We start from the raw sequence: 26,638 nt of genomic DNA, 5'->3' as shown, positions 1-26,638 counted from the left end.
GCAGTGTCACGAAATTATCAAAAGCGAGAATAAGGCACTGCTTACTCGCGCCATCCGTGTTTATCTTCCCTGGTATTACAAGGATTTCCTTATTACACAAACCTGTATAATTCCACCCATTGGAACGGCATTTTATTGTCATCGTGCAGGAATGTTAAAACTTTCGAAATACACAGAGAATGCGAATCTGAGAGGGATCCGTTAAGCGGAAACGCTCTTTTATAATTTTACAATCCCAACCTTTCACTCTGACATATAGTTACGAAAATATTTTCACGATTCACTGCACACCACAACCAAAGGAGACTAATGTCATAACAAATTACTTAACATGCAACAATTAATAGGCCGACATATAATGAAATAGAAAATGATGTAGCAATAATAAGGCTCGTCATGATTGCAAGTAAGGCTATGATGGGAGTTTGGGTTTGTACCATACAAATGGTAGGGTGTCGTTCGCATCTGCCACGAGAAGCAAATCCTGACTACACGACTCCGTTTATAGACCAATTCAACACCTTTGCTGATGTACAAGCTGTCTTCACAGCAATATATCGTTCATACCCCCTCCTCTGGTGAAGTCACGGCTTCAGAAGTCAATCCGGCCTCTCTCTGTCCTGTAAGATATGTATTCCCCAGGCAATTTTCAATTTCAATCTTAATATAGTATTAGACAATAACGACACCTTTCTCATACAACAGTTTCAGCTCCAAATACTTCTGTCTCGACATTTGCTGCTTCAGGTGTTCCGGGACATCGGGTATGATCAGATCAATTAAGATTTTGAGTCCGAATACGGCGTGCTGGCGGACAAGGAGAAGTTAAAAATGTAATGCAAAGTTTCAAAACGGATTGAAGCAAAATTACGTCACACCCACCTCAAAAACCACCAGTAACGCGATGCGCCCCGCAAAAACATGCCAGTATGGAATGATTGGCTGTGATGGGAGCCCAGGGTCTGAGGCGCGGAACCTAGAAAACGAAACAAGGTAATTTTAGATAAGTATGGAAAATTGAGGCACAAGGATGAATAAAACTTCCATATATAGCTGTTTAGGCTAAACAAGATTTACCAGCAGTCCTCGGGTATCGCAGGAATAGATGAGTTATACGGCGCAACGTCCCCACGATCTATTCGGTCAACCGGAATGCTGACCAGAGTTGCATTGATATATCCCGCCATGCAGCTAAATCGAAACAGGCTGTTACCGACCTCTTCTCGTGAAACTTGAGGTATATAATACATACTCTGGGTATGTTACGGTGCTATTAGCAGCGCAAGCACTGTAGAGGTATCTGTACACCAAACGTGGTACGAATTCCGAAGTCAAAGCGATTACAAGTCCGTTAGTTATAACAGCCACGGTACTGATGGCCTTCAGTATTGCGAACCATCCGCCTAAATGATAAACTCAATCGAAGAAAATCGATTGAAATGAATACTCGAAATATACCAATGTTCTCCGCCCGAATTGCCGGCAATCTTCTGATCTGTGTCGTAAACTTGTAAGCGTCTATGCGAATCTCTATAATGTTATTGAGCAGCGCGAAAAAGGGTGCGAGAGGAAAGGAGGCCACGAACAACGTCACGAATCCGAATTGTATAACTGGAATAGAGAATAATAATATATTATAAGTACAATTTGACACGCATAATGTAATGTTGTACTGTACATGTACAATGTATATTCGTACAATCGTACATGCAACCATGCCTCGGTTTACCTTTACTTATAGGTTACAACAGGCTGCTAGTCGACAGCAAAGTAGGCAGCAGTCAAGCTTTTAATATGGCTTTGCAAGTGATGCTCATCAAGTGACTTTGATTTTTTACTATAGACCTACCTCTTCATATTTTCAAGACAATCCACAAACTTTTAAGACTATGTCAAGTCTGCCATGGGTATTCTCGCGGGCTAATATAATATAGAATAGGCCATGACTACACCCGGTGCCACAGTTAGTCAGTAATGCGCCAACTCGCGAGATGTTCGTGACAACAATTGACATAAATGTCGGGTACTGCAACACGGAATCAAAATCGTTTTCGATTTCGTGACTCGAGGCCAGAACTATTCTTAACGCTCATTATAGTTGAGTAAATACTTTCGAACATCTTAGTTTCTGGTTGCAAACTTTTCTGTGGAGTTTGTACTTTGCAATCACTCCATTTTTACTGGAATGATTTTATTAAATTAGAATTGAATGAATAATAACAACAGTGAGAGCCATAGATAATAGTCAGTATATGAAAATCTGGGAGGGTCGGATGACAATTTCTGTGGGGGGTGGGGGTGGGGGGAGAAATTATTTACAATGTCGTGACGTCGCGGGTCTAATGTGACATAGTGAAAATAAATGACGCAATAAAGCTTAAGTCAAAAATTGTGAGTAGGACGTAGGCACCTTTCGCCTCATGATTACGTCTATGCCGCCATGGTGACAATTTTCACTCGATTCCTGCCTTGGAAAATAATCTTGGAAATATGCTTTTGAAAAATGGACATTTCAAAAAGAAGACTAACTCGTACTAACCCATCTCAAGATACTCTGAGAACAAGTATCTTTTGCCAGGATCTTCCAACACGTAGTCTCGATAAAGAGGGTTTTCGTGCTCGTCCTCCAGAGTTCTGCTTTCATTCTCCTCGTCTTGCACTGTTTGCGGTATAAAGAGAACGTATACAATTGTATAATGGAAATGTCATACCGGTTACATCCAATTCTATCGCCTCTCAATTGCCTAACTAAATTATTCTTTGGAGCGACTATTATTTTTAACCTACTTCATATTTCTTTGAATACCTTACCGGCCAACAACTATCTAGGAATGATTTAATACTTTTTCCATTGTTCATATATTATCACCTTTTCGCATTCGGAAAAACGTCCTCTTACTCCACCAGTTCTTGACCAATCTGGAACAAATAATAAAGATTCTTACAAATGATGGGGTACAAAAGATATTTTAACCCACGGTATTCCTATCTCTTTGGTGTTGTTGAGAGCTTGCTTCAGAATCATGATTATCCCCAGCTGTATGCAGAGTTCGATGAGACACCCACTCGGGTCACACTGTAAGCGAGTCACATCAATCAATTTTTTGCACCGACTTTAGGCAGAGGATGGCAAGCAACAGAGCCTTTTTTGGGGTACTTGGGTATGCTTTTTAAATTTAACTATACCTAGTTAAAGTGATTTTACTTTTAGACTGCTTCCAATTTTGCTTGGACATGGACAATCAAAGTACATTTACCATTTTATATCAAATGGAGTGTACTTTTAAATATACCTGTACTTATTTTACTGTGTTAAATCATCATAAGAAGCGGGCAATACAGCTCACGCTTGCATAATGATTTGCATGCATCATCACCAAAATCATATAGATTTATTCTACCTCTTCAGGTCTGAATCCAAAAAGTCTGTTGTATCGGTATGGCGTACCAGTGAACTTTCCTTTGAAGAATGCTATATATAGGATTGAGGAATAGTAATTCACGGCTTGAAAGAGAAACATCTTCAATGTGAATGAGTCTTCGAAGTCGGTAGCAGTTCTGGGGGCCTCTAAAATACGACGTCGCATTAACAGAGCACCAGACATTGCAAGATTCCAGATGTACGACATTATCTCATAACAAATGAAAATCATTTAATATTACGGGCACAAAATTGCATAATGGGCAGTCCCCCATTTTAGAAAATACAGTTGCCGACCGACAGGTAGGCCTTCTTGCACGCAAGTAATAAAGAACAAAACGAAGTAAGGATAAAACGGACACAAGCTATATAAGGCATGGTAAACGACTAAATGAATATTTGTGAGCAGTTGGGGTGATTATGAATTACGAATTTCAATCGCGCGACCAATGCCATCGCTAGACATTCACTCCAGACATCTGTCAACAGTCATATAATACAAAAGATCACGCTCAGTATTCTATAATGCGAAACAAGATACCCCCAAAACAACTCTAAGAAATGGATCAATGACACGAATAACGACGGAGAAACGTCAGCTGCGCGTGGTGGTACAAAGAACTCCCCCTGCCAGATCTACATGCCAGTAAGTACACATTGTTTTGTCATGGTGCAGAATTACCAACTCGCAAATAATAAAAGCGGTATGTATATATCCGGACAGAGCTCATATGCTTTTAGCTAGATTCAATCTATCAGACGTCGTAGACAGAGAAAATGGATGAAGCCACACAAACGTTCAAGGACCCGCTTCAAGTCCACAGGGAGAACATGAAAATGCTAAGCGTTTTGCCACCCTCCGGAAACAGATCAATGCCGAATTCTCCTATGCTGAGTAGAGCAGCTCAAAGAAGCGGTAAGATATCGTCGATGGGATTACCAATAGTCTTCGGAGGTTGAGCGCAATGTGCTACTTTACAGGTAGGGATCCGAGCGATATATCACCGTCTCCTAGAAGAAAAGACTTTCTGCAAGTGACGAAAAGTAGTCGATCGACGAGTTGGACGAAACTTAACGTTGATAATAATAGGTATGTCATTGTTGTTTGTGGTATTGATGGTGTTTTTCGACTGCAATGGCCATTTACACCATACCGATATTCTATATTATGATTCCGTAGCTGCCGATTTGTATAGCACGGCTCACTTCTAGATTTTATGAAACCGCTTACACGCGGATCAGATGGAGAGGAGGGGCCTACACAGGACCGTAACTGCCGCCCGCCTACCCCCCTCCCAATTGGGGGGGGGGCGAGCTCGAAGGGGGCCCAAAATTATTTCGTGAATTAGCGTAAATGATAAGTGTATTTTTTTAAATCCATGCAACTTTTTCAAAATTTTCGCGCTATGCGCGATTTCAGGTTGCCACATATCTTGATTATTCGGTATTCTTCCCCCAGGAAAAAATACGCAACATTTATAGAAATGGGCATATTGGAAAAGACTGCCCTTATGCTGACTGAAAACTTCGTTGTATATACAAAATACATATAGGTTTAATTGTCCACGGGTGCCTAAATGACTGGCGCCGAATGTTCCTGTCTTGGCAATCTGAACTTCACAAGACAAATACCATCCCGCAGGGAAAAATTATATGCCAGTGAAGAAATACCAATTTGAAATTGCATGATCGTTTAGTTTTGTACGTTTGGGCGATTCTATATTTTTGATATAGCAGACAAAGGATGTCACGACATAACATCATGTAACGAAGTTATACCAACGAGTCCGCCCACCCGAAGGTGTTTAATTGTTATTTGCGGGCTCTACAGTTTTAAAGACACCTCACTCAGCTCTACCAGCAAATCTGATTACGTGGGCAGAGAGGACAAGAAATTGATAGTTATATATATGAAATTCTCGATCTTATTGACAGATTTCATCATGAATTATAGAAAAATTTTGCGCTTCGCGCTGGCTCGCTAATCAGTGCAACTATAATTTCGTAACAAAAGCGAACAACGTAAGGGGGGTCGGTTTATCACCCTATGGGAGCCCAAGACTCAAGTTTTTTGGGGGGGCATGACGAAGTGCTGTTTCGTTCCTGCCAACGGGTGGATATACACCCGGAGATATTTAATTATTATTGAGGGGTACTACCTTTTCAAACACACCTTACTCAGCTCTACCGGTAAATCAGATTACGTGAGCAGAGAGACCAGAGAGAGGATAGAAATTGATTGCAAAATATATGCAATTCCTGGTCATATTGACCGATTCAGTAATGAATTATAGAAATTTCGCGCGTTTAGGCTAGAATAGCTGACTCACTAAACGGCACCCAATGTCGACGATAAGGAGGGGTAAACAGCGTATGGCCTGGGGGGGTATGGGGGGCGGAGCCCCCCAGAAGTTGTATTTATCACCTTATGAGGGGCCCAGGACCAACGTTTTGGGGGGGGCTGACGAAGTGCTGTTACAGCCCTGGGTCTACACAAACATAAACATAAACATAAAGAACTTGGGGAGTCGACCTCGGTCGGACTCAAACCCGCAACCCATCGTTGCGGCTATATGTACCCGTACAACTTACAGGGCTCTTCAAAAATGACTTTTTTTCTCCAATCGTACTGGCTACTTGATAAAATTGTTAGGTTACCTAATTTAAGCCTACACACAAAATTTGGTTCAATTCCAGCCAGTAACCCCTTTGCTACATGAGAAGAAAGTTTCTATTTATTACATAAAAATAAATAATTCACGATGGTTCAATTCCAACCAGTGGAAGCGGACTTATTGACGTCGAAAAATTTGGATTTGAATAAAATAGTATTTACGGTGACCGATTCTTTGTTTATTTATTATAGTTGTTCACCAAATTTGGTTCAATTCCAACCAGTGGAAGCGGATTTATTGCCGTCGAAAAATTTGGATTTGAATGAAATAGTATATTTACGGTGAGCACAACTATAATAAATAAACAAAGAATCGTGCCATGAAAAATCATTGGACGCGTGCCGGGGTCGGCGCTACACCATGTTCAACACACGGTGTTAACCAACCCCTTTGACTTGGTGATATTGGTTTCCCTATATTTTTTTACTGCGCCAAATAATACCGCCTCAACATTATGAATGCTCGATTTTTGCATTACGTAAAAGCGTATCATTGCATTCAATTCCACCTCATCCAATCGACAGCCCAAAGAACTCGCCGCGACATTCGCCTAAGCAATCTCCGATCGGCTCACCTTCTCTTTCGGTAAGCGACAAGCTAATTCGTACACACTATTTGAGCAACACGACGGGAAAGGCGGGTAGTTACATGTTGAAGAAGTCTGACGAGATCATCAAACACAAGGTACCATCACAAAGATAAGGCTAATTATAATAAGACCAACGCTAATCTTCTCTCTCGAAAATGCAGAGTCCCCTCGGATCGCCAAGATTTCCACGAAGTCCTAATGTAACTAGAAAAACAATGACTACCGCTGCAACTACAGGTGCGAACCCCCCTCAATCGGCGGATACATTACAGAAAGGCGGAAAAGGCTCCGACACCGCATCAGATCAAATAAAACATCCAAAAACAGACCACAGTGACGACTACGATTCCGACAGCGATAATGAGATTGATCAACACATTAAAGATGTCAGGGAAAGTATAGGATTTGCGCTATCCCAGGCAAAATTGACGGATGATATTCACAAGAATCCGACCGTTACTGAGAGCCCAAAGGAACAACCAAAAGATGATAAAAACGCGGGCGACAAGACTCAGATAGCGGAACGTAAAGAGAAACCGCGCAGACATAAATACGTGGTATATGGCGACACGGGAATGAGTCCGGGATACCTGACTCCGCCGAGAGAGCCGAGAGGCAGCGTGGACCTACGTGGCGAAATGGAAACTTGGAAGCGAAAGGAAAGGAAAACTTTCGACGGCCTAGGTATCTTCTATCCAGATCTCAGTCTTAATTCCACTGCAACATATGTATCTATTCCTATAGTATCACCAAGTCCATTCCGGGTTTGCTAAGATCTCACATTACCCGAAAATATAACATCAATAGGAATACTATTCCCAAACCCCGACGCAGGTGTTTTCGAAAAATTGTTTAATCCTTATCCTATCCGCATCCATACCCCTTTTACGGAATACCCGATATATGGTGGACACAGGACGATCTCTTGGCCTTTTGGTTAATTGGTTTGGTCTATATGGGTAAGGTAGACAATAGACATATCTTATGCGCGTGACTTCAAATCGCCAATTCCCTCCGAAAGTGTGAAACTCTTGCCAGGAGAGGAGCCTCTGGCGTAACAAAAGATCCGAACCACAAAAATATGCATATGCTTACGTTGCAAAGACATTTTTCAATATTTATTCATTTTAGGACTCATCGCAGTGTAAAAAGTATAACTCGAAGACTTTTCGTGTGCCCGTATATCAAGAATTAACCTCAAAATAACAAGCATAGAAACAGAGATTCAAATGAAAACCAATTAGGCAAAGTAGGACGTAACAATACTGTGATTTTAAAAAGAACGCTGGAAGATTTCGATGTTCCCTTCGGCTATTCACGATTGTTAGCCCGATATCCAACTTATTGACAAGTCTCGCCACCCATTCAAAATGAGACGCTGGGGTTTTCAACTATACGTGATATGTGATTCACGGTTTTATATCGGATACGAATGTCATATAGTTTGCAGAAGCCTGGACTGACGGTCTAACGCAGTGGTTCTCAACCTTTTTTTAGACACGCCCCCCTTTTTGATAGTGAAAAATTCCGCGCCCCCCTTAAAGTCATATCGCAAAATCCCAAGGGGATGCTAGCAACCCCAACAGATTTTTGATGACATGGAAGGTTATGAGTGTTGATGAGTGAATTAAAAATATGAAATTAGGTCTATATATAGAGAAACGCGCGTGAGCTGGGGGTAAATCGCGCAGAGCGCGAAAAATTATTTCAGTTGACCGTTTCTTCGCGCCCCCTTCAATGCTTTCACGCCCCCCTAAGGGGGGCGCGCCCCCAGGTTGAGAACCACTGGTCTAACGAATATGGTTATGGTAATTATAGATTTAAGAATGGATTTGTCATGTTTTCAATTGCTACCAATTCTGAATACATCAGTGGGTACGATTAAATTAGTAAGCAGGCCTATGTTTGCAGGAATGGTTGATGGTGACAGTGATGATGATTTCGATGACGACGATTCAAATGAAGAAATCGAAAAGCCGGAGGTAACAATTAGAACCCTTGCTATACGGTTATGTCTTACTCTTCGTCAGTATCCCTGCAGAAAACACTGGTGATGCCGCTGTGATATTACATAGCTCCGCGGCCTGCCAAATACAGCACATGACAGGGATGGGCATTGCGGAATGCCGACCCTCCTACAAAAACGCGAAAACTAAAATCCTAATCCCTTCACCGGAGTTGTTTGGAAATGCCGGTATATGCTGTAGCGTGATTGATATATGACGCGACATTGTCGAATCGACTAGACAAGCATTGAAATAAGAAATCACAGCAAATTTTATCCGTCTGTTATGAGTGATGTTAATGCAGATTTGGGTACTTCACTATCACAACGTTAAGAATCGTAATGATTTGGCTTTACCTGTGTGCGCGAAGTTTTTACGACCATAACTTATATATCACTGTACTGAAAACAGTTTGTTAGGATTTATCAAACTGACAGTAATCTTGAATAATAATGTGTTCCAGGCTCCATTAGGCGTATTCATGATGCCTCCCGTATCCCGAAACGTATCACACCAACCCGAATCCAGGGATTTCAGCATACCCGCCGAAAACCAAACAGATTTTGACCCGGAGCAATGGGAAGAAATGAAGAGATGTCGATATTTGCGGCTTCACGGCGAAGCGGACAGCGATAACGAAGACGGAGGTGGCGAAGAAGAAGACGATGAGGAGTCAGACGAAAGTAATGCATCAGACGACGAGAATTGAGGAATGTCGATCGAAAGAGTACCTTATTTCGACATTGCAACAAGCTTAAGCAATCGTTGAATCGATTGCATTTCGTATTTCCGTATTCGTGGTCAGGCCCCACGTTTCCATGCGTTGAACTTGGCCATGAGGAATACGGTAAGAACACCGACGCACATCATTTACAAATCTGATTGTAATTCTTTGCTGGCGTATTGACATCTTCACCTGTACGCAGTCGCTCCTCATATAACTGCTCTGAGCCAGTGATATATTATACGGACGACGCTATATAATGATGAGGATTCTCTAATACCCACTATTTCACAGATTCAGGGTGGAATTCGCCAAGTGGAATCAGTTCCGTTTGAATCGCATTGACTCTATAGATCAAGATCACAGTTTGATTGGCAACTTTACGATCCAATTTCCGGGCGCATTTTCCTGTGGTTTATTTATTTATACACATCTCTATACAGTGAAACACTCCAAAGTGCCCAGTATAGAGTGTCGGATGTAATAATTTTTTTTATTTTTTATTTCCAAAGAAAGATGAAATATATATTTCACAATACCAGCGCTTATCGCAGGGAGCAGCGTGGACTGTAAGCTATTTTCGTCGGCAGCTACCAGTTCGCGATGAGCGAGCGCAATAGGTATAGCAAAATATATACAATGCAAGAATTGATTACAATATAAGATACAAAATTACTCACCCAAATTGGTCAAATATTCAGCGAGCCTTTCGTATAACTGCAAATAGCGGTGAACTTTGAATTGTGAGTTTAGGAGTGAATTTTGCGTTGTGATATATAAGACAATATCGTGAGAAGAAAGCACAATTCCAACTTTATGTATAGTTTACCATTCATACAGAATTACACATAGACGATATAGACGAACTCACCATGTTCATCACAGTGATAACCACGAAGTTGATGCAAGATGCGGTTATTGAAGTGAGAAGACTGGAGTTATTCTGCACTATTCCCGTTGATCTTCTCGGCAGGATTGTTGCGACGATGATGCGATACACCACCACTCCGAACACAGCACCAAGAACCAAAGTCATCTATCAATTTATCAAAACAAACGCTACAGACACGTATAAACAGCGGCACCATCATTTGGAACAGCGACACATAAAGGATACTACGATATTATGAAATAGTTATCACAATAACGTCATAAATTCATAGTTGGATCTTGGAGATTTGCTATATCATAGCCGCCAAAGGCCGGAGATGGACGTCTTGGTATATAATCCAGAAATGTACATTGCGTTTTACGCATCTTGCGTCTGAGCAGTCGGGTGCATGATTAATTAAGAAAACCATAAATAATGTATAAAACGAATAAGTTTGATGTTATTCGTCATTAGCAATCTTGTGAACCATGATACAGTGACAAATTACCAAAGGGCGAATGAAGATACTTTATAAATGTCCAATAATCCAGAAAACAATTTACCAGAACAAAAAATACAGACACCGAGCCCACTAATCTTGGAATACGTTGCCGAAGGGGAAGATACGGTTCGTCCTGTCCATTTATGGGATTAACCTTTTTCTTCTTACACAGGCCCTCGTATTCCGGTCTGATTTGATCCTATGCAAACATCAACAGCGCACAACAGCTATATTGCAGTATATAACTGGCAATGAAATCGCGTACAAACCTCTTCTTCCTCAAATTCTTCCAAATCCCATTTATACACCAACGCCGCCCGTTTTCTTTTCCAGAATTCAAGAAAAATCGTAGCTGTAATACAATAACAAGGCAAATACTTTGATGTAACATTTTGTGAGCATTGAAACTCACCCCAAAGAGACATGATGAGCGCAAATACAAGTGTGACCTCGTTATCAAAAACCCGGGTAATAACAGAGTAAGTGCACGAGTCTTTCAGTTTCCAAAACGGACAAAACTCGTCGCATCGTGGACACATGGTAATGTTGGAGTCGCAGGTTTCTTTGCTATGTGTTACAAGTTCGCAATAATCAATCACTCCGTTAATTAACAAATCAATCACATATGTTACCTGATGGTGTCGTCTTGAATGATGACCAGTCCGTAAATACAAGTGAGAAGGCCGAGGATCGATACCGGCACTAGCATCGCCGTATAGAAACCTAACCACGCGAAGTACATCCCTATTTTTTCTCCAAAGTATTGCCTGTGAAATCAATATATGCATTCCTGTTCGGCTATACAATAGTTGGCGCAACACGAAATTCCTTACCGTATTAATTCCAAAGGCTGACCGGAATGCCAAGTACCAGGGCGCGCCCATATCCAGTATAACGTCTGTCTCTTATTAAGCTCCAATCCTATATAATTAAAGATAACATAATGATTGCGGCTAAGCATTGTGCGTTCTGCATATCTAAGACTTGCCGTCGTATAGTCCGGGGTCATTTTTCAGATGATTTGGTTTCCAGTCTCCTTCGTGAAGTGGAAAGTAGCCAACGTAGCTTTCGTTATCTACTAGTCTGCTGACTCCAACTTCCATCTCGGAGCAGCCAAATTTCGTGCGATTGAGAATGTTCAGCACCTGGCACGCAAGATAATTGTAAATTCGTTGAAGAGATTTCGGAAGAGATTTCCACGGTGTAGTTACCATTCTCTGTCTTTCGGCTGTCGTGAAAAATGTCTCCTTGTCTCTGATCATGAATCTGTTTGAGAGGGCGACCAGAAAATATTTTTTATGTTCTTCGCTATATTGCAATTTTGAAAATTCACGGACTGATCCATTCTTCCAAACGGACTCAGACTACCATGTCATATCAGGCGACCATAATTGCATTATTGCCTCATTTCGCCTACAGTGTTGCACGTTATGTTATTCCATTCGCTAAATGGATTGGTTATACTGACAATGGTGGTCTCCCCATATCTCTCTCTCCTAAATATTGAAGTTTGCGTCTCTTCGCAAGGTTTATCGATATGTATGCGTTGTAGGCCTGCAGAGGGAGGGGCAAAGAAGTATTTTCAATAAAGGGTGCACCGGTTGTGACGTCACGCCAAAACCGCAACGTTAAGGATGCACACTGCGCACTGCACAGTTGTGTAGGGCTGCACGCCAATAGTTGGTTGGAGCTAATTCATATCAATTTCATGAATTCCGATATCCAAAAAGAGATACGGATATTTTAATATTTTTCGGACGAAAATATTGTGTAGGTGTAAATTAAGGCGGCACTGTGCTCAAACCATGTTGCGGTCTCAAATTAAAGTTGAAGGTGTGAAAAACATTTTGGCGTAAGCCATTATCTTAGGAAAGTCACTGTATCCCAGAGGTCTCAAACTCAAATGTGTTCGCGCGCCAATTTCCTAATTTCTAATGACGCCGCAGGCCGCAGCATCACTGATAGGGGTATTCAATGTTTAATATCCAAGTAGGCCTTATTTGACGGGACCTTGCAGACAGGCATTCCACAAACATCGTGGAAACATAATTTACATTATACTATTCACGCTTGGCACGGAAAAAATCACATTTTCTGATATTTGAATAAAATTATTTTTGTGCCGGGTACAATTTGTTAAAATAATGACTTACAGACATAATGCGAGGGGACGCATGATGACATCGTAAAAGCTGTCGGGTTATAAACTTGCAGCTAGTGGAACTTTGACGTGCCACAATTTCATGTAGAATAGTTTAAAATTTACTAAGGATCGATCTGATATCAGAGCATGAGAGCGCTGTAGCCTAATCCGGGTTTCTGATATAGTCGTGATAAGTATAGGCTATTGTTATTGTCATCGCCAATGTCAAATTAAACCAGCGTTGGATTTCCCTCTGCTAATAGTGGAACAAATCAATAACAACTTGAACATAATCATTATTGTGCCATAGTAATAGCATTGATTTTCAACCTATTAAGCGATCGTACCCTTGTATTTTCAATAAGATTTCCGGTGCCCCCTGTCCATTTTCAACACAATTTCTGATGATACCTATATAAAAATCAGAAAGCCCATTCACATAAAATGGCGCGTAGCGCGGAGAATATTTTCCAGTTGAGTAAATTAGCCCAGAAAATACTCCAGAGCATATTGGCCTATTTCCACAATGCATCTCGTACCCCCTGATGTGGTGCTTCGTACCACGAAGGGGCTATACGGATCCTTGATTAAGAACCCATGGAATAGAAATGTTAAATCGCCGAAGAATCCAATGGTGTTGCAGATGTGGAGCGCACCACTACCTAACTCGCCAATGATAAAAAATGGATAAAGAGAACTAACAATGCTTAGGATATAACCCAAATATACGTCACGGGGGCCACAGAATGCCAATGGTTTCCATACTGACCTGATTAGGTGTCTATATACCGCACGCAACGCAAGCTACGGGCTCTTGATATATTACTATTCTCCATGACAGTTTCATAGATGGTTGCGTTCGTAGGATTACCAAGTCACTATTCCGAAACGCAAGTCTATCTCTGATTTCAACGTTTGACCAAACTCAACTCGAGTTACTTTTAATTTATCACCCAGTCGAGTAAATTGACGAAAGGTCGCACCAAACAAAATCACAATTTTCAGTCACGAATCATCAACGTGTCATGTTTTATCATCATGATGGACTAGAAATGTGACGTAATAGCAATCTTCCACCGCATGGTAGATTTTAAAAGTGATCTGCTAGTGAAGTTTGTTTAGATTTCAGGTTTTTGTAGTAGTTTTAGAATGAACATCAAGTTTTTAAATCTAAAAAAGATATATGAATATATAGAATATATTGTCGAATACTTGAACTTCCAAAATGCCTTCGCGGGCCGCACAAAATGTTCTCGCGGGTCGCGTGTTTGAGACCTCTGCTGCATTCGAACTGCAGACAACATATTTTCATGAAAGTACCATTCCTGTCCCTAGATATTTGCGGTATCGAGGTCACGCCTCATCGCTTCTTAACGCTTTGCGAAACTTCGGACGCGCATTACTTCACTTTTGCACTTTCTCGACGCGATCAAGCAGTCGCACAGAAGATGAATTTTACATACTTGTCAGCCTATATGTTACGAAGGGACTGTATCTTACGTACCACGGCATCAGTGAAGTAATGTGTGCCCCAACTTTCGAAAAGGGTTAAGCAGTGGTGACGCGCGACCTCAACACTGCAGAGATATACGAAGTGGAATGGAGCATTTGGTGAAAATCCTTTTAGATGCAGCTCAAATAAGGCAGCATTGAGACAGCATTAGCGGCTGCCAAAATTGTTTTCACAATTTCAGCTTAAATTTGAGACCACATAATATTTAGAGCGCAGTGCGCCTCTACGAAAGACGGGAAGTCCACCCAACGGTTGCATTAGTCATAACTACGTCTTCTCATATTGGAAGAATATAGGATAAAACGTTTAGTTTTACAGACTTTTCAACGGCTGACTTACTTGTCGATTCGAGCAGCGTCGAACGGGGCCGTGAAAAATGAATCGTCACTTTCATGATCGTTGTAATCGTAATTGTATTTCTTCGGGTGAGGAACATCGGTAAACTTGTGCCACATACTGGAAAGAGGCTGGAACAGCAGAAGCATAAATTTCCAATTCCTTGGCACTTTGCGGCGGTGTAACATCTCAGATCGGGATGGGTGAAAAAGGCGTAATTTGAGAGTAGAATATAATAATATTACGTTTATGACGTAGCCGTAGGAGTAAAACGTCATCACGCTGCTCAGGCGCGTAGCCAGGGGGTTTTGGGGGTTGAAACCACCTTTTGAAACGCGAAAGCCCTCATTTTGAATTGACCATTCTGACGCTAATATTCAGTTGCAATCCAGTAAGTCGTATCATAACAACTCATAAGTGTTGCGCGCGGCTAATTGGCCAGAAGCGTGATGCCAATTAGCGAGATTCGTTTCTGCACCTGTACAGAGCACACTGCACACAGTGCACAGTATAACACGACGTGATCTCCCGCTGAGATATTGCGAAATTAGGTCATCGATTGCAGTGCGTTCGGCAATCGTTGCCAGCCTGATTTATCGCGTTTCCATTTTCCAACAAGCCTAGTTCCGCTGGCTTTAACAATCGCATCTGCAATAGGCCCGGTCCGCACTACCATCGCTGGCCTGCACAATCGCATCTGCATTGGCTTGGTGCACACGATGTCATCGCTGACCTACACAATCGCATCTGCATTAGGCCTGGTACGAAAGATATAATCGCTGGCCTAGCCATCGCGCCTCGGGCCTAGCATGCGTTGGCTCCTATCTATTGGTGGTTTGGAGACAATGCCGGCTGATTAGTGATTGCGATTAAAGAGTGACAACGCGAAACTGAATGACATCGAATGACCGCAAACAAGTACGCCTCTACTGTACAATGTACACGTACGCACACGTACAATTGTACAATGTACAAATGTACATTGTACATGCGTAATTGATTTCCGTACATAACTATCAGAAGATGTGTGTCAAGGCTTAAGTTATAAAAGATGAGAAACGTTGGAACCACCTAAAATCGGTGCCATTATAGAAAAGATTCCATGACAACTAGAACTCGGACATTTTGACTTGCGCAAGTCGACGCCGAGGCTACTTTACACGCGTTGATAAGCGCGCGTATTTAATTGTCACGAGAGATCAGGGAATCGCTAATTGACAGCACTTCTGGATTCGTTGGCAAGCTTATCATACGCGCAGGTTCGTCAACACGAGATTGTATAATCGGCATTTACGCTTGTACTTTTTGCTAATGAATTGATGCTATATTAGTAAATTCGAAAAAATCGACCCCCCCCCCCTTGTATTTCAACCGCCCCTTATTTTTCGGCGGGCTACGCGCCTGCGCGCTGCTCCATTAAACATTTAGATAATCGCCAATTTCTGTCAATCAGCCTTGTCCCTGTGGTCGTAACTGGGGCTGGGCACAATGATTCGAGTACTCGAATCTGAATCGAGTATTAATTCTAATGATTCGAGTTGAGAAGTCAGTGAAGATTTTTTCGAGTACTGAAATATTACGCTCCTTGCCACTGAGTTAATTTTTCCGCGAAAGTTATAGTTTCCATAATATTTAGAAGTCAATAATTTAAACTTTAAACCTCGATTGTTCGTATCACAACAGACGAAACGCGTTGTACAAAGCTACGCGGGTTAGCGGAAATGACCACCCACCTGTGAAGCCATGATCGACCCACAGGATTGTGACAAGAGCAATAAAATAGGTAGGTATACCATCAAAAAAATATCAAGTTATCTTTAATGTGATGTAGAACTGACGTTATATTATTTGTGGTCAATATTCAAACTTCCCACATCTTTCATAATCTTAAGACGTCATAATACTCGATTTTTAATCAAATCGCTCAGGTAGGCCTACTCGATTTTGCCCAACCCCAGTCGAAACACAACCGGGCTGCTGCACTTTGCTATAAGATACCGTAAGTATATTATCAGCTTGGCTGGTGGTTCTGAAATGCAAATCCCCTTTACGTAATGTGACAGAATCGATCCACTTAGGAAGGCAAAATACAAAGAGACAGAAAGCTCATTCATTCGACGGAGGATCGATCCGAATTGACTACATAGTTTTTACAACGAACGAGCGCAAGTCACCACGGATGCGAATTGTAAGATAATAGCAATTTTGCAAATGAAATATGCGACATACTCCGTACTTGAAAACGGAGTAGGTCGCTATCAAGCTATCTTGCGTCTTAATATCATCATTATTAGGGAACAGTAGGGATAAGTCTCAATGTTCAAAGTGAAGGGATTGGACTATAAGTTGAAATCAGCAACCTTATGGAATGTATAAATATCCTAGGGCACTATAGTTTATACAAGCACTTGACTAACTTGACCTTAAAACAGAATGTCTCGAATACATGGATAAAGACGTCACGTGTGTACTACCTAACTACGTATTCACAACTTGGAGCTCACCGATTTCCAGTTCACTTTCGAAGAATTATCGACAAGGTCATTCACCGCTATGGCTTTCGGCATTCTAGTGATTTCGGCCCATTTGCACAGCACTTTCCAAGTAGCATGTAGTTTTATGAAGGAGATGATTTCCTTAATACATTGTTCATTCGTTGCGGCAAAGTTAGCGAATATATACATTGCATAGTTAGCGAATGAACCAATGGATGAATACGGCCATCGGAATATATGAGTGATTGACATTATGATTAATTGAGTGCTTAAACCTTTTTCTGGCTTCCGGCATCGTCATCGTTCGTTTCTTGCCTTTCATATTCAAGTTCTAGACCTTGCTCAACGAGTTCCTTCTCAAAGTCGGCGCGAATTCCCTCCCTCTTTGTATCGCAGCTGTCATAGGCGAGAACGTAGTCGACTCTTCTTACTCCGTCTTGGAAGAATACCGGTTTCTGTGAATTATAAGTAATTTAAGTCACTATGCCGTTTTCGCAACGGGCTCTAATCGACAGTTTTGAATACTTTGGGAAGACCATTTGCTGGCACAGTCCGCCACGCCCGAACGGAAAACGTTTAAAAATGTATTGAGCATAATATTGATTCCATCCTACATTAGTCGTAGGTCACTAAGGCCTTCAGCAATACGCCAGTACAAGTGCACTCATTGTGCAGGCCACACCCAGCTCTGCGCAGCCTGTAGAGAATCTTTCCGGGCATGGATTTGATCATAAAATTGCCTGACACTGCGACCTCCTATGCAGGCTGACGTTATCGTAGGGCCACCGTAGCCGAGGATAACGTTATAAAATATGCATGCCTATATAATCAATGAAACAGAAAACATTGCCTGTAACCGTGAAATGGAGATCGGTAGTCTGACGAAGTAGCAGCCCTTTCCGACTTGAAGGACCGATAAATGCTCTGCATCAATACCATGAGGCATGAATCAAGCTTCGAATGCGTGATTTTAGTTCAATTGTGTCTCGCAAGTCACAAATACAGTATGCAACTGTGTGTTTATACTATCTAGTACAGTAAACAACACCGTCGACGCTCTGTTATGAACACTGACCATCACTTCGGCAAAACTTATCAGAATGACGATAGAAAAGATGCATACATCACAAACGAAATGACGTCATACTGTTAAAAATCTGGACGGAACATCTAACCACGCCGATGAAGGCTCGGCTATACGTCGATCATTTCATTACAAAGCAAGAGTAGCATCATCATCTATATTTTAGATCCAGAATCTAGATTCTAGAGTAGTGAATAGTTTTCCCTGGAGGGTAGACTTTAGATCGCTATCTTGCTACGCGACAGCGTACATATAGGTTCTGCGGACTCTGGCCGACGACGGAATATGTTTCAACTTTGTGGTTGTTAGGGAAAGAGGCATGTGTAAATATTCAAATGTAATCGATTTATGTTAATTCCATTGTATACATACGCGATTCTGCTGTGCGAACGTGAACTTGCGTCCATAACATTTCTTAGCTAGAAAACAGTTATATTTCACGAGATACGGGCACAGATCCTATTAAAAGCGAAAGGGTTAGCCGTACTGCTACAGAAATATCGCCCGATAAATATAATTTAACGAAGGTTCAAACAACAATACCCCGAAACGAAAAACCAGTCATTGCTTCAATGCTCTTTCTTGCTACATTGCTGTTTCATGCGATTGCAATTACATTATTTGAGGCAGTTTTTAATGAGGAGCTTCTATATTCGACCGCAAGTATATAATATGTTACTGTGAATGCGTTACATACCAGAAATTGGGACAGCATACGTTGCATAATATTTTTCGTACCATGCTTGTCGTCAAAATATCTTCGTACTGTACAAAACATTGCACCGTACTAATTCCTTGATTACAATGCATCACTATTCACCAACGGTCACCGGGTGGCGACTGGCGACTATATATTATTTGGAATTTAATAATTCAGTGAACAATCGCGATTTCCTTCTACGCAGTACGCATCTGCTCTATATAGGCGATAGCTAATTGCTTGATCGATGCTACTATTGTCCCAGCGCAGACTGAAACAATTCAAGGTTGCTACCGTTGGGTTGGTCTTCTTTACGTGTAATTGAAGTCGGGCCAACTCTTCATCATGAACTTTGTGCGAGATTTCACTGTTATCTTCGCTCCATTCGCCACTAACTTGTAGTATTAGCGACATCTGAAACTAGTATGATTTGGCTGTATAATACCTGAATCTTGCAGTGTCACTTATATATACATTTCAGAGAAAAATGCTGCTGTTTGGCATAGCTCAACGGACTCATTTGCGCTCATTCGGTGGATTCTTTGCAGCACTGCGCTCGTCTTACAAAAGCCTTCTCGCGTTCAAGCAAAGTCGATTACTTATCTTACCGAAGCGCTAGTGACATGCATAGCAAGAGCATTCACTGTGCATCGTCTGTCATCACCGTACGCTTAATGAAGAGCATCTAACTGGCACTGCTTGCTTTTGGTCTTGATTGAGACTGGCTTAAATTCAAGCTGTTCCGTAAACCCAATACTTCCACAGACCCATATGTTACTGAAATCGCTTCCTGTTTACCCTAACTACATTGATGGAATATGCAAAAGGTATGCTGCATCTACGCTGACAAAAGTTGATCTTAACATGACGCGTCCAGCTCAACAGCTGTCGTAGTAGAACTCGAGACTAAAGCGACTCCGTTGATGTGGCGATGACCATGAACGTAGGCGACAGTGTTGTTATTACGCCATAGAAATGATTTCCTTGATAACGACTGCGTTAATGAGGTGAGGCGACATGCGAGCCACCGCGGGAATGATGATGCGAACATCACGATAGCATCCCGACCATAATGAAAATCGGGCTGCACCATCAAATAAAAGATAGATCTGATTTTTAAATATCACCATCACCACCTTACCAAACGTTTTGTAAATCAACATGAAGTATAGAGTGTTTTTTTTGGAGAATTATTAAACTTGACGAGAGAGAGAGAGAGAGAGAGAGAGAGAGAATGGTGTATTCCTGATATCGATTGAGGACTTATGGGATGCTTATTTTAAGGGTGTCCAACTGTCCAATCTGTGATGAGAGACTATTATAGGCCCCGAAGACGAATCAAGAGATGCGAAGTTTTAGTCAATATGCACCTCCGTAAGGTGACCTCGGCATGTTGACTCAATCCTTCAATATTTCCATCTCCATATTGTCTATTGTCCATAGGCGCCTAAATCGCTGGTGCCTAACAGTGACATCCTTGAAATATTAGCGCCACAGTACAAATAGGGCGTGCATAGCATAGCCAGCAGAGGGTTCATTGAGAAATAAAGATATGGAATCGACGAAAAAATTATTTTCGGTACGTTTTGGCGATTCCTATGGCGGGAATCCTGATGGGTAGTCAAGAAATCAAAACATGGAACCACGTCATTAAAGACAATGGGCCCGTCCGAAGATGCAAGATCATTAATTTTATGTGTCCTAAATTTTCTAAGACACTCCCTTCATCAGCTTTGCCGGTAAATCCGATAACATAGGCTGAGAAAGGATGAATAATTATTAGTAACATGTGCTTGTGCAATTACCAATGTTATCGACGTATTCATTCATGAATTTGAAAATAGCTTTGTTGGTTTTATGGTTCAACATCTTGTGATGCGATAGTGCTGACGTGAATTTACTTTGACGTTTGTCTTGAACTGGTCTACTGTGTGAGGTATGCCGTTGGAATTTCTAAATAGACTACTCTGCATGTACAAGTCGTATAGTGACCGACGAATATGTGTTGCGGCCTTATTTGAAACGTTTCCTAGCTAATGGCGACACAAAAAGTTGTCGTGGGAGGATTTTGTACCCGCGAAATGCGTTGCCCTGTTTGTGAGATGGGGCGTTCTTCTACTACTATTAGAATCTTTCATGCGTAAAGTATTTCACAGGAACAGCGATGGAACATAAAACAAAGTTTTGATTAGCCTGGCCGCGAAATTTGGGATGTTGATGGATAAAATATCGGTTCCGACGCACTGGCGTAGCCAGCGGCCAGTCACATTTTTCGTAGATCTCCGTATACGAGCGTAGAGTGGAATATTTCGTGACAGATTTATTTGACTTAATATTTTTTAGCACTTCGCGTGATTTAACGTCGCTTGATTTCTTGATTTTAGTGTTTGTATCCCTCCTGGAAATAAAAAATAAAAAATAAGTTCAATTTACAAAATTGAGTCTAACTATATATTCGCAATTATGAGATGACGTGTCGTCCACCATGCGACTTCGCCCCAGCACTTGCATAAGGATCATAGGCAATGTGATACCTCATGTTTGCCGAAATCTTCGATATTGAAATCTCCAAGCGCCGAATAATCCTGCCCTTACCAGATGAGTCCAACGGTATACAGAGGTGACCCTCAATATATGCAAGTAACAATATAATTGATCGAATTCATTCATTAACTTTGAACAAATTTCTCGCTTTGCGCGGCTAGGACATGAATACACACGGAGTTTTCATGACACGACTGTTATCAATTTTTTTGCGTACTAGTAGGCCTACAAGTTTTGCTTTCACCGTTATACTTTATCCGGTTAACTCCTATCAGGCGACTGAAAAAAGTCATTACATTCAAGTGGCCCGCGCAACGGTTCGTAAATCTCGCGTGGCCCTCTGGTCGAAAAGGTTCCCCCTGCCTTAGAACGAAGGTGGGCCGTGCGACACGTCGGGACATCTGGGATCATGATCACAATAAGAGATATCGGCTTGGTGTAAATGACAATTTTTCGCAAGTCGAAACACCATGAATGTCAAAACAACAAGGAACAAGCCAGAAACAAATGAGTGAAAGCATGCGGAAGTAGCGAGTTCTGCCTGCGGAAGTAACGAGTTCTGCCTGCGGAAGCAACGAGTTCTGCCTGCGGAATTTGACAATGCGAGCAATGTGCAATTTTGCACATGTGACTGTGTGGTAAACGCACTTACTTCCGCCGATGAGGAGATACGCAATGTTAAATTAACTAGAGTGCCGTTTTAGCCTTATTGTATTAAATTATAACAGTACGACAATCTCTCTCGTCTCGTAGGCGACTCGCACAATTGATATGGAGACTCTACTTACTGACTGAGCAATCAGCAATCCGCATAGGCCTTCTACTGACGCCTAACGGTGTTATCAAGGCTCCTCATCGCCATACATTGTCAAAACAGCTAGGACAAAAATAAAACGTCCTGCCCTGTCATGCTCACGCGGAATCCTACAAACGTCCGTACTCCGGAGCTCACTCAGGATTTATAAAAGATGTTATCAGCATGGAAAATGACCAATGGTCTTTGATGTCGAATCACCGTGAAAACCAAACAATAACGTCTAACGGAAGCATCATACCAACAATCTCACAAATATGAGATGCAGTGACGTCGCATAAGTGAAATATCAACGTTAAGAAGGGTTGAATATTACAAATAAACCGTTACCTCTTCGTAAGGACGTCCGTCACTTTTCAATTCAACTAGTTCGATGGCTTGCTCGTCGTTGTGACCACGAGGGGGAAATTCCATATCTACCGATGACTTTATTCCACGATTATCGATTTATTGCAGAATTGTCGTTATAAGATTGCCGCCACTATGGGCGTAATCTATACACCGCTCAATACACTATACGCGCAATTTGAACAAACCATAGATAGGCTTACAACCAGACAGAGCTCTAAAAATGATCGAAAAAAAGAAGGACGGCTTACATTTATTTGGATTCCATCATATATCAACATTTCTACAACTTATTAGGACAAATAAAATATTGCCATTCATCGCATCGAAACGCTCCATTGCTTGCTAGTATGCTGCCAAATTGGCACACGCCTTCCTGATGTACGCCAATGCAATGAAATCAATTCGCAACATTCAGGTGTAACTACGCGCCAGCGTCAGTTAATGATCCAGCAAGGTTTATATATGCATTGCAGTTTTATAAAATATTACCATCAAGGAGTATTATACCTGTGACGGAAATAATGAACATACAACTGACTATGACTATGCACTGTCTTATGAACAGAGATTAACGACTACAACTTTGGGCGGCAATAGGCAGTTGTCACGATTAAAACAACTAGGCCTACAGCCTACGGAACTTCCTTGATTCTGTTGATGTCGTACGCGATAACATGTACGTGCGGCCTCAGTGCAAGCCTCAAGAATAGCCCCACGAGCACACATGCACTGCACATTGCACAACAGCGGTTAAAATACGCACCACCCTCCACGGTGATTCTACTCGATTACTGATAATATATAATATGGGAGTATACAACTAGGTATAGTATGGCGTCTGTGGCGAGTACGTTGGTGAGATTGATAACAATTCAGAGGTTTAAGAAGTATGTTTGGAATAAATCATTTTGTTCTTATAATAGCTTACGTACAATACAGAATATACAAAAAGACGCAGTTTGGCAGAAAGAATAATCTTGCCACGCATGAGCATTGGGCAGCTTTGTCATCATCGTCTTATCTTTATGATTTGCCTGTAGTTTGCAAGGCGATGTCTTATAAATATGTCTTGTTCTTATTTATTAGATTTGTTCTTATTTGGGATTGCGTCCTTGTTCAGTCTTATTTTCAGTTCTCATCATAGGTCACAATAGCTACAGCGGTGATACGAATATTAACAATGCAACTCAACTTGCAACGAGTACTGACATTTAATTCTAGTCAGCGGCGACAGATCCCCGAATTTCACAGTTACGCTACTTCGATGCACATAATGACTTGGGAATTTTTCGACTGTTCGTATTTTTGGATCCATGCCGATGAGTGTGGGAGCTGATACAGATTTGCTTAGTTTTTGGGGAAAGCATGTCAGTTCTTTTAATAGGGCATACTAGTCAATGAGAGAGAGAGAGAGAGAGTCTTTATTTTTCATCAAACCAAAATACATAACACTCGGCAGTGGTGGTGGTACAGAAAATATGCATGCACAGTATTCGGTATTAGATAGGAATGATCGATAAGACCGTGAGGGTCATCTAGTCTGATCACACCAGCATCAAACAGGTACACTTGACTCTAAACAGTCTGGCTGTGCAATGCTTAGCTCGGTGGTGAACATGAACAACAACACAAACGATAAACAATATTATTTGATGAGTAATAGCGCATGCTTACAATATCTGGTCACCAGCAGCGGGACATGCATCCTGCCCTGAAATGCTGCTGTAGTTATCGGCATGTATTCGCAGTTCTGTAGGTCGAAATAAATTATGAAGACAATGGTCTTAATAGGTGATGCAATTCAGTCTCACAGAAAGTCATAGATAGATGCTCTGCCCTTTTCAGTGTTGTCAATGAGAACAAGCGCTCGATTCCCCTGTCGGGATATTACCCATGGGAGCGATACGGTATGTAACACACATTGAAGTCAGGCCCGGGTATATAGAACTATAGGCTCGGTAAACGAGAAATGACACGGATTTCTGTGCATCTGCTACATTGCATGTGCGCAGGAAACATCAAATCGTGGAAGCAGGAAATCATCGCAAACACTTATTGGTGTTCGTGAAATGAAATTCGTAGTTGACGATGTCTCACAATTTCATGAACTAGTACACTGAACTAACGCTTGTTGTACAACAGCATGCATTAAGAGCAAAATCGAATTATCTCGGGTAAATCCTGACATATTCTGATCAATACAGTTTCTTTCGCGTCTGTTTTCCTGTTAGCAGACTGGATATTGATCGAATCTTGCCGGTCTGATCTCAGGCTATTTCTGTAGTAATTATCTGCACGTCACCACGATATTCTCGCCGAAATGTTCAATCAAGTGACATACTTCTCCGTCGCATGTTTACTGATGGTAAAATTAGGTGGAATTTAGCCATTACCGTTCGTCGCATGCGCGCGTTGCACGACGAATTGAAAAGGGATTCTGTCGCGAAGAATTGTACGAAGGCATCCGTGAATTCCCTGTGGACGCTCTATATAACGTTAGATCAGTAGATCGTGCGTATAATCAAGTTCTATCACTTTCGCGAACTATTTTTCGGAATCAAACCGCTATTCGCATACAATCCGCGTTTAATGGAGATCCGTAAATCAATGTAACGTGCCCCATCATGAATATGAATAACATAGCATAAAGCATAGAGTTAGCATAAAGTTACGTTGCTGCAGTGTTTTTGGTCTGTATACCGGCTAAAATATGATAAACTGGAAACCCTGCAATATTCAACGCTCTTTGATGGTCTGCCGTGCAGAACGGACTCGTTTCGTAAAATCATTAAGTCGCGAAACAAGTGTACTTCGCGTCCACATGCACATAGGCAATGTCGTGCTTTCGCTGCTCTTGAATATTATAGGCCTGATTCCGAAGTCTGGGCCATGGGCCATAGTATGTTTACAGTTTGAGACGCACCCCGATTGATAGTAAACATGTCGCACCCCGCCCGCTTAACAAAAAAAAACCAGTAGAAAGAACAACCATCAGGGTGTTTGCAATGAAAACGAATAGTTTCCATAACATTTGAATGCTATAACTATGTCTTCGTAGCGGATGAAGTCCCATTTACTACGCTATCGACGCTGAAACCATTATCCTCTCGAAAGACTGCAGTGAAAACGCACCACAGTATATTCCGAAATCTTGAACCATGTGAGACGAGAGCAAACAGAGGTGGAAGCATAGCTCTTTGATGTCGGGTCAGAGAAAATGACTAAAATTGACGGCACTTACCTAATGTGTGTCATTGTAATGCGCAATTTGGCTCTCTTATTACCAATTGCTATGCCGCGATGAAAATAAACGTTATACCCATATGTCCGACCTGAGTATATCGCCGAACTACAGCACGAATACATGCACCACAATACATTACTGAAAAAGCAAATGCACGTGCAATAATTCTTTTAGTTAGGAAAACGGTGGAGAGTTTTTAGCATTCATGGTCAATCTTTCTTCATTGTGCGGGCATGATATAGCGAGCAATAATGAAAATAATTATGAACAAATATGAAAACATTTCTGCCGAGTTTGTAGTTCAAAGATAAGATTTATTATACTGATGAACCCAGGGATATCTAGATATCCCTGGATAAATCGAGCATTCCCGATGGTTCCTTTGCGAGTGTTATGTTATAAATTACGAAGGTTCGCATACCGGAAACTCGACACTCGAGATTGCGTTATTCCTAATATAATGTGACCAACCTCGTCGTAGATATTCTGGTATTCTTCGTGAAATGAAAATAATCGCTGATGCTGGTTGGATTCTTCCGCCGAATCCATGCCGATATCCAATATTGTTTGTGGTGGGATTGACTGTCGCTCACATTCTCATTGTGAGAATTCTGAATTGTTTAAAG

General features: G+C 41.5%; 2 protein-coding genes across 6 annotated transcripts; one reads left to right on the top strand and one right to left on the bottom strand.

The window, feature by feature from the left end:
* Window positions 1–105: 105 nt before the first annotated feature.
* On the bottom strand, window positions 106–26,638 carry LOC145433447 (anoctamin-4-like). 3 transcript variants are annotated; one of them, XM_080310562.1, is made up of 23 exons: window positions 26,484–26,638; window positions 17,551–17,730; window positions 17,285–17,416; window positions 14,784–14,911; window positions 12,000–12,054; window positions 11,777–11,933; window positions 11,622–11,709; window positions 11,421–11,555; window positions 11,201–11,355; window positions 11,058–11,140; window positions 10,850–10,987; window positions 10,287–10,451; window positions 10,096–10,132; window positions 3,402–3,568; window positions 2,979–3,076; window positions 2,870–2,919; window positions 2,540–2,659; window positions 1,459–1,611; window positions 1,253–1,403; window positions 1,078–1,191; window positions 883–976; window positions 690–807; window positions 106–620 (listed from the first exon to the last, which is right to left on the bottom strand). In XM_080310562.1, exons 1-23 carry the CDS (start codon window positions 26,559–26,561, stop codon window positions 562–564), a joined length of 2,655 nt encoding a protein of 884 aa, XP_080166688.1. In that variant the 5' UTR covers window positions 26,562–26,638; the 3' UTR covers window positions 106–561. The 3 variants fall into 3 exon arrangements, with proteins under 3 accessions (XP_080166688.1, XP_080166687.1, XP_080166686.1); XM_080310561.1 differs by lacking the exon at window positions 26,484–26,638 and adding an exon at window positions 22,748–23,019; XM_080310560.1 differs by lacking the exon at window positions 26,484–26,638 and adding an exon at window positions 19,354–19,967.
* Window positions 3,842–10,452, top strand: LOC145433451 (uncharacterized). 3 transcript variants are annotated; one of them, XM_080310566.1, is made up of 6 exons: window positions 3,842–4,337; window positions 4,403–4,515; window positions 6,628–6,780; window positions 6,847–7,369; window positions 8,597–8,667; window positions 9,155–10,452. In XM_080310566.1, the coding sequence occupies exons 1-6, from the start codon at window positions 4,199–4,201 to the stop codon at window positions 9,398–9,400; spliced, it is 1,245 nt and encodes a 414-aa protein (XP_080166692.1). In that variant the 5' UTR covers window positions 3,842–4,198; the 3' UTR covers window positions 9,401–10,452. The 3 variants fall into 3 exon arrangements, with proteins under 3 accessions (XP_080166692.1, XP_080166691.1, XP_080166690.1); XM_080310565.1 differs by having other exon boundaries at window positions 3,843–4,337; window positions 4,403–4,507; window positions 6,620–6,780; XM_080310564.1 differs by having other exon boundaries at window positions 3,855–4,337; window positions 4,403–4,511; window positions 6,621–6,780.

Source organism: Botryllus schlosseri, chromosome 2 (genome assembly GCF_051294905.1).
Source record: "Botryllus schlosseri isolate E-star chromosome 2, Bs_hap1, whole genome shotgun sequence".
NCBI classification, from domain to species: Eukaryota; Metazoa; Chordata; class Ascidiacea; order Stolidobranchia; family Styelidae; genus Botryllus; species Botryllus schlosseri.
This window is presented reverse-complemented; position numbering and strand designations above follow the sequence as displayed.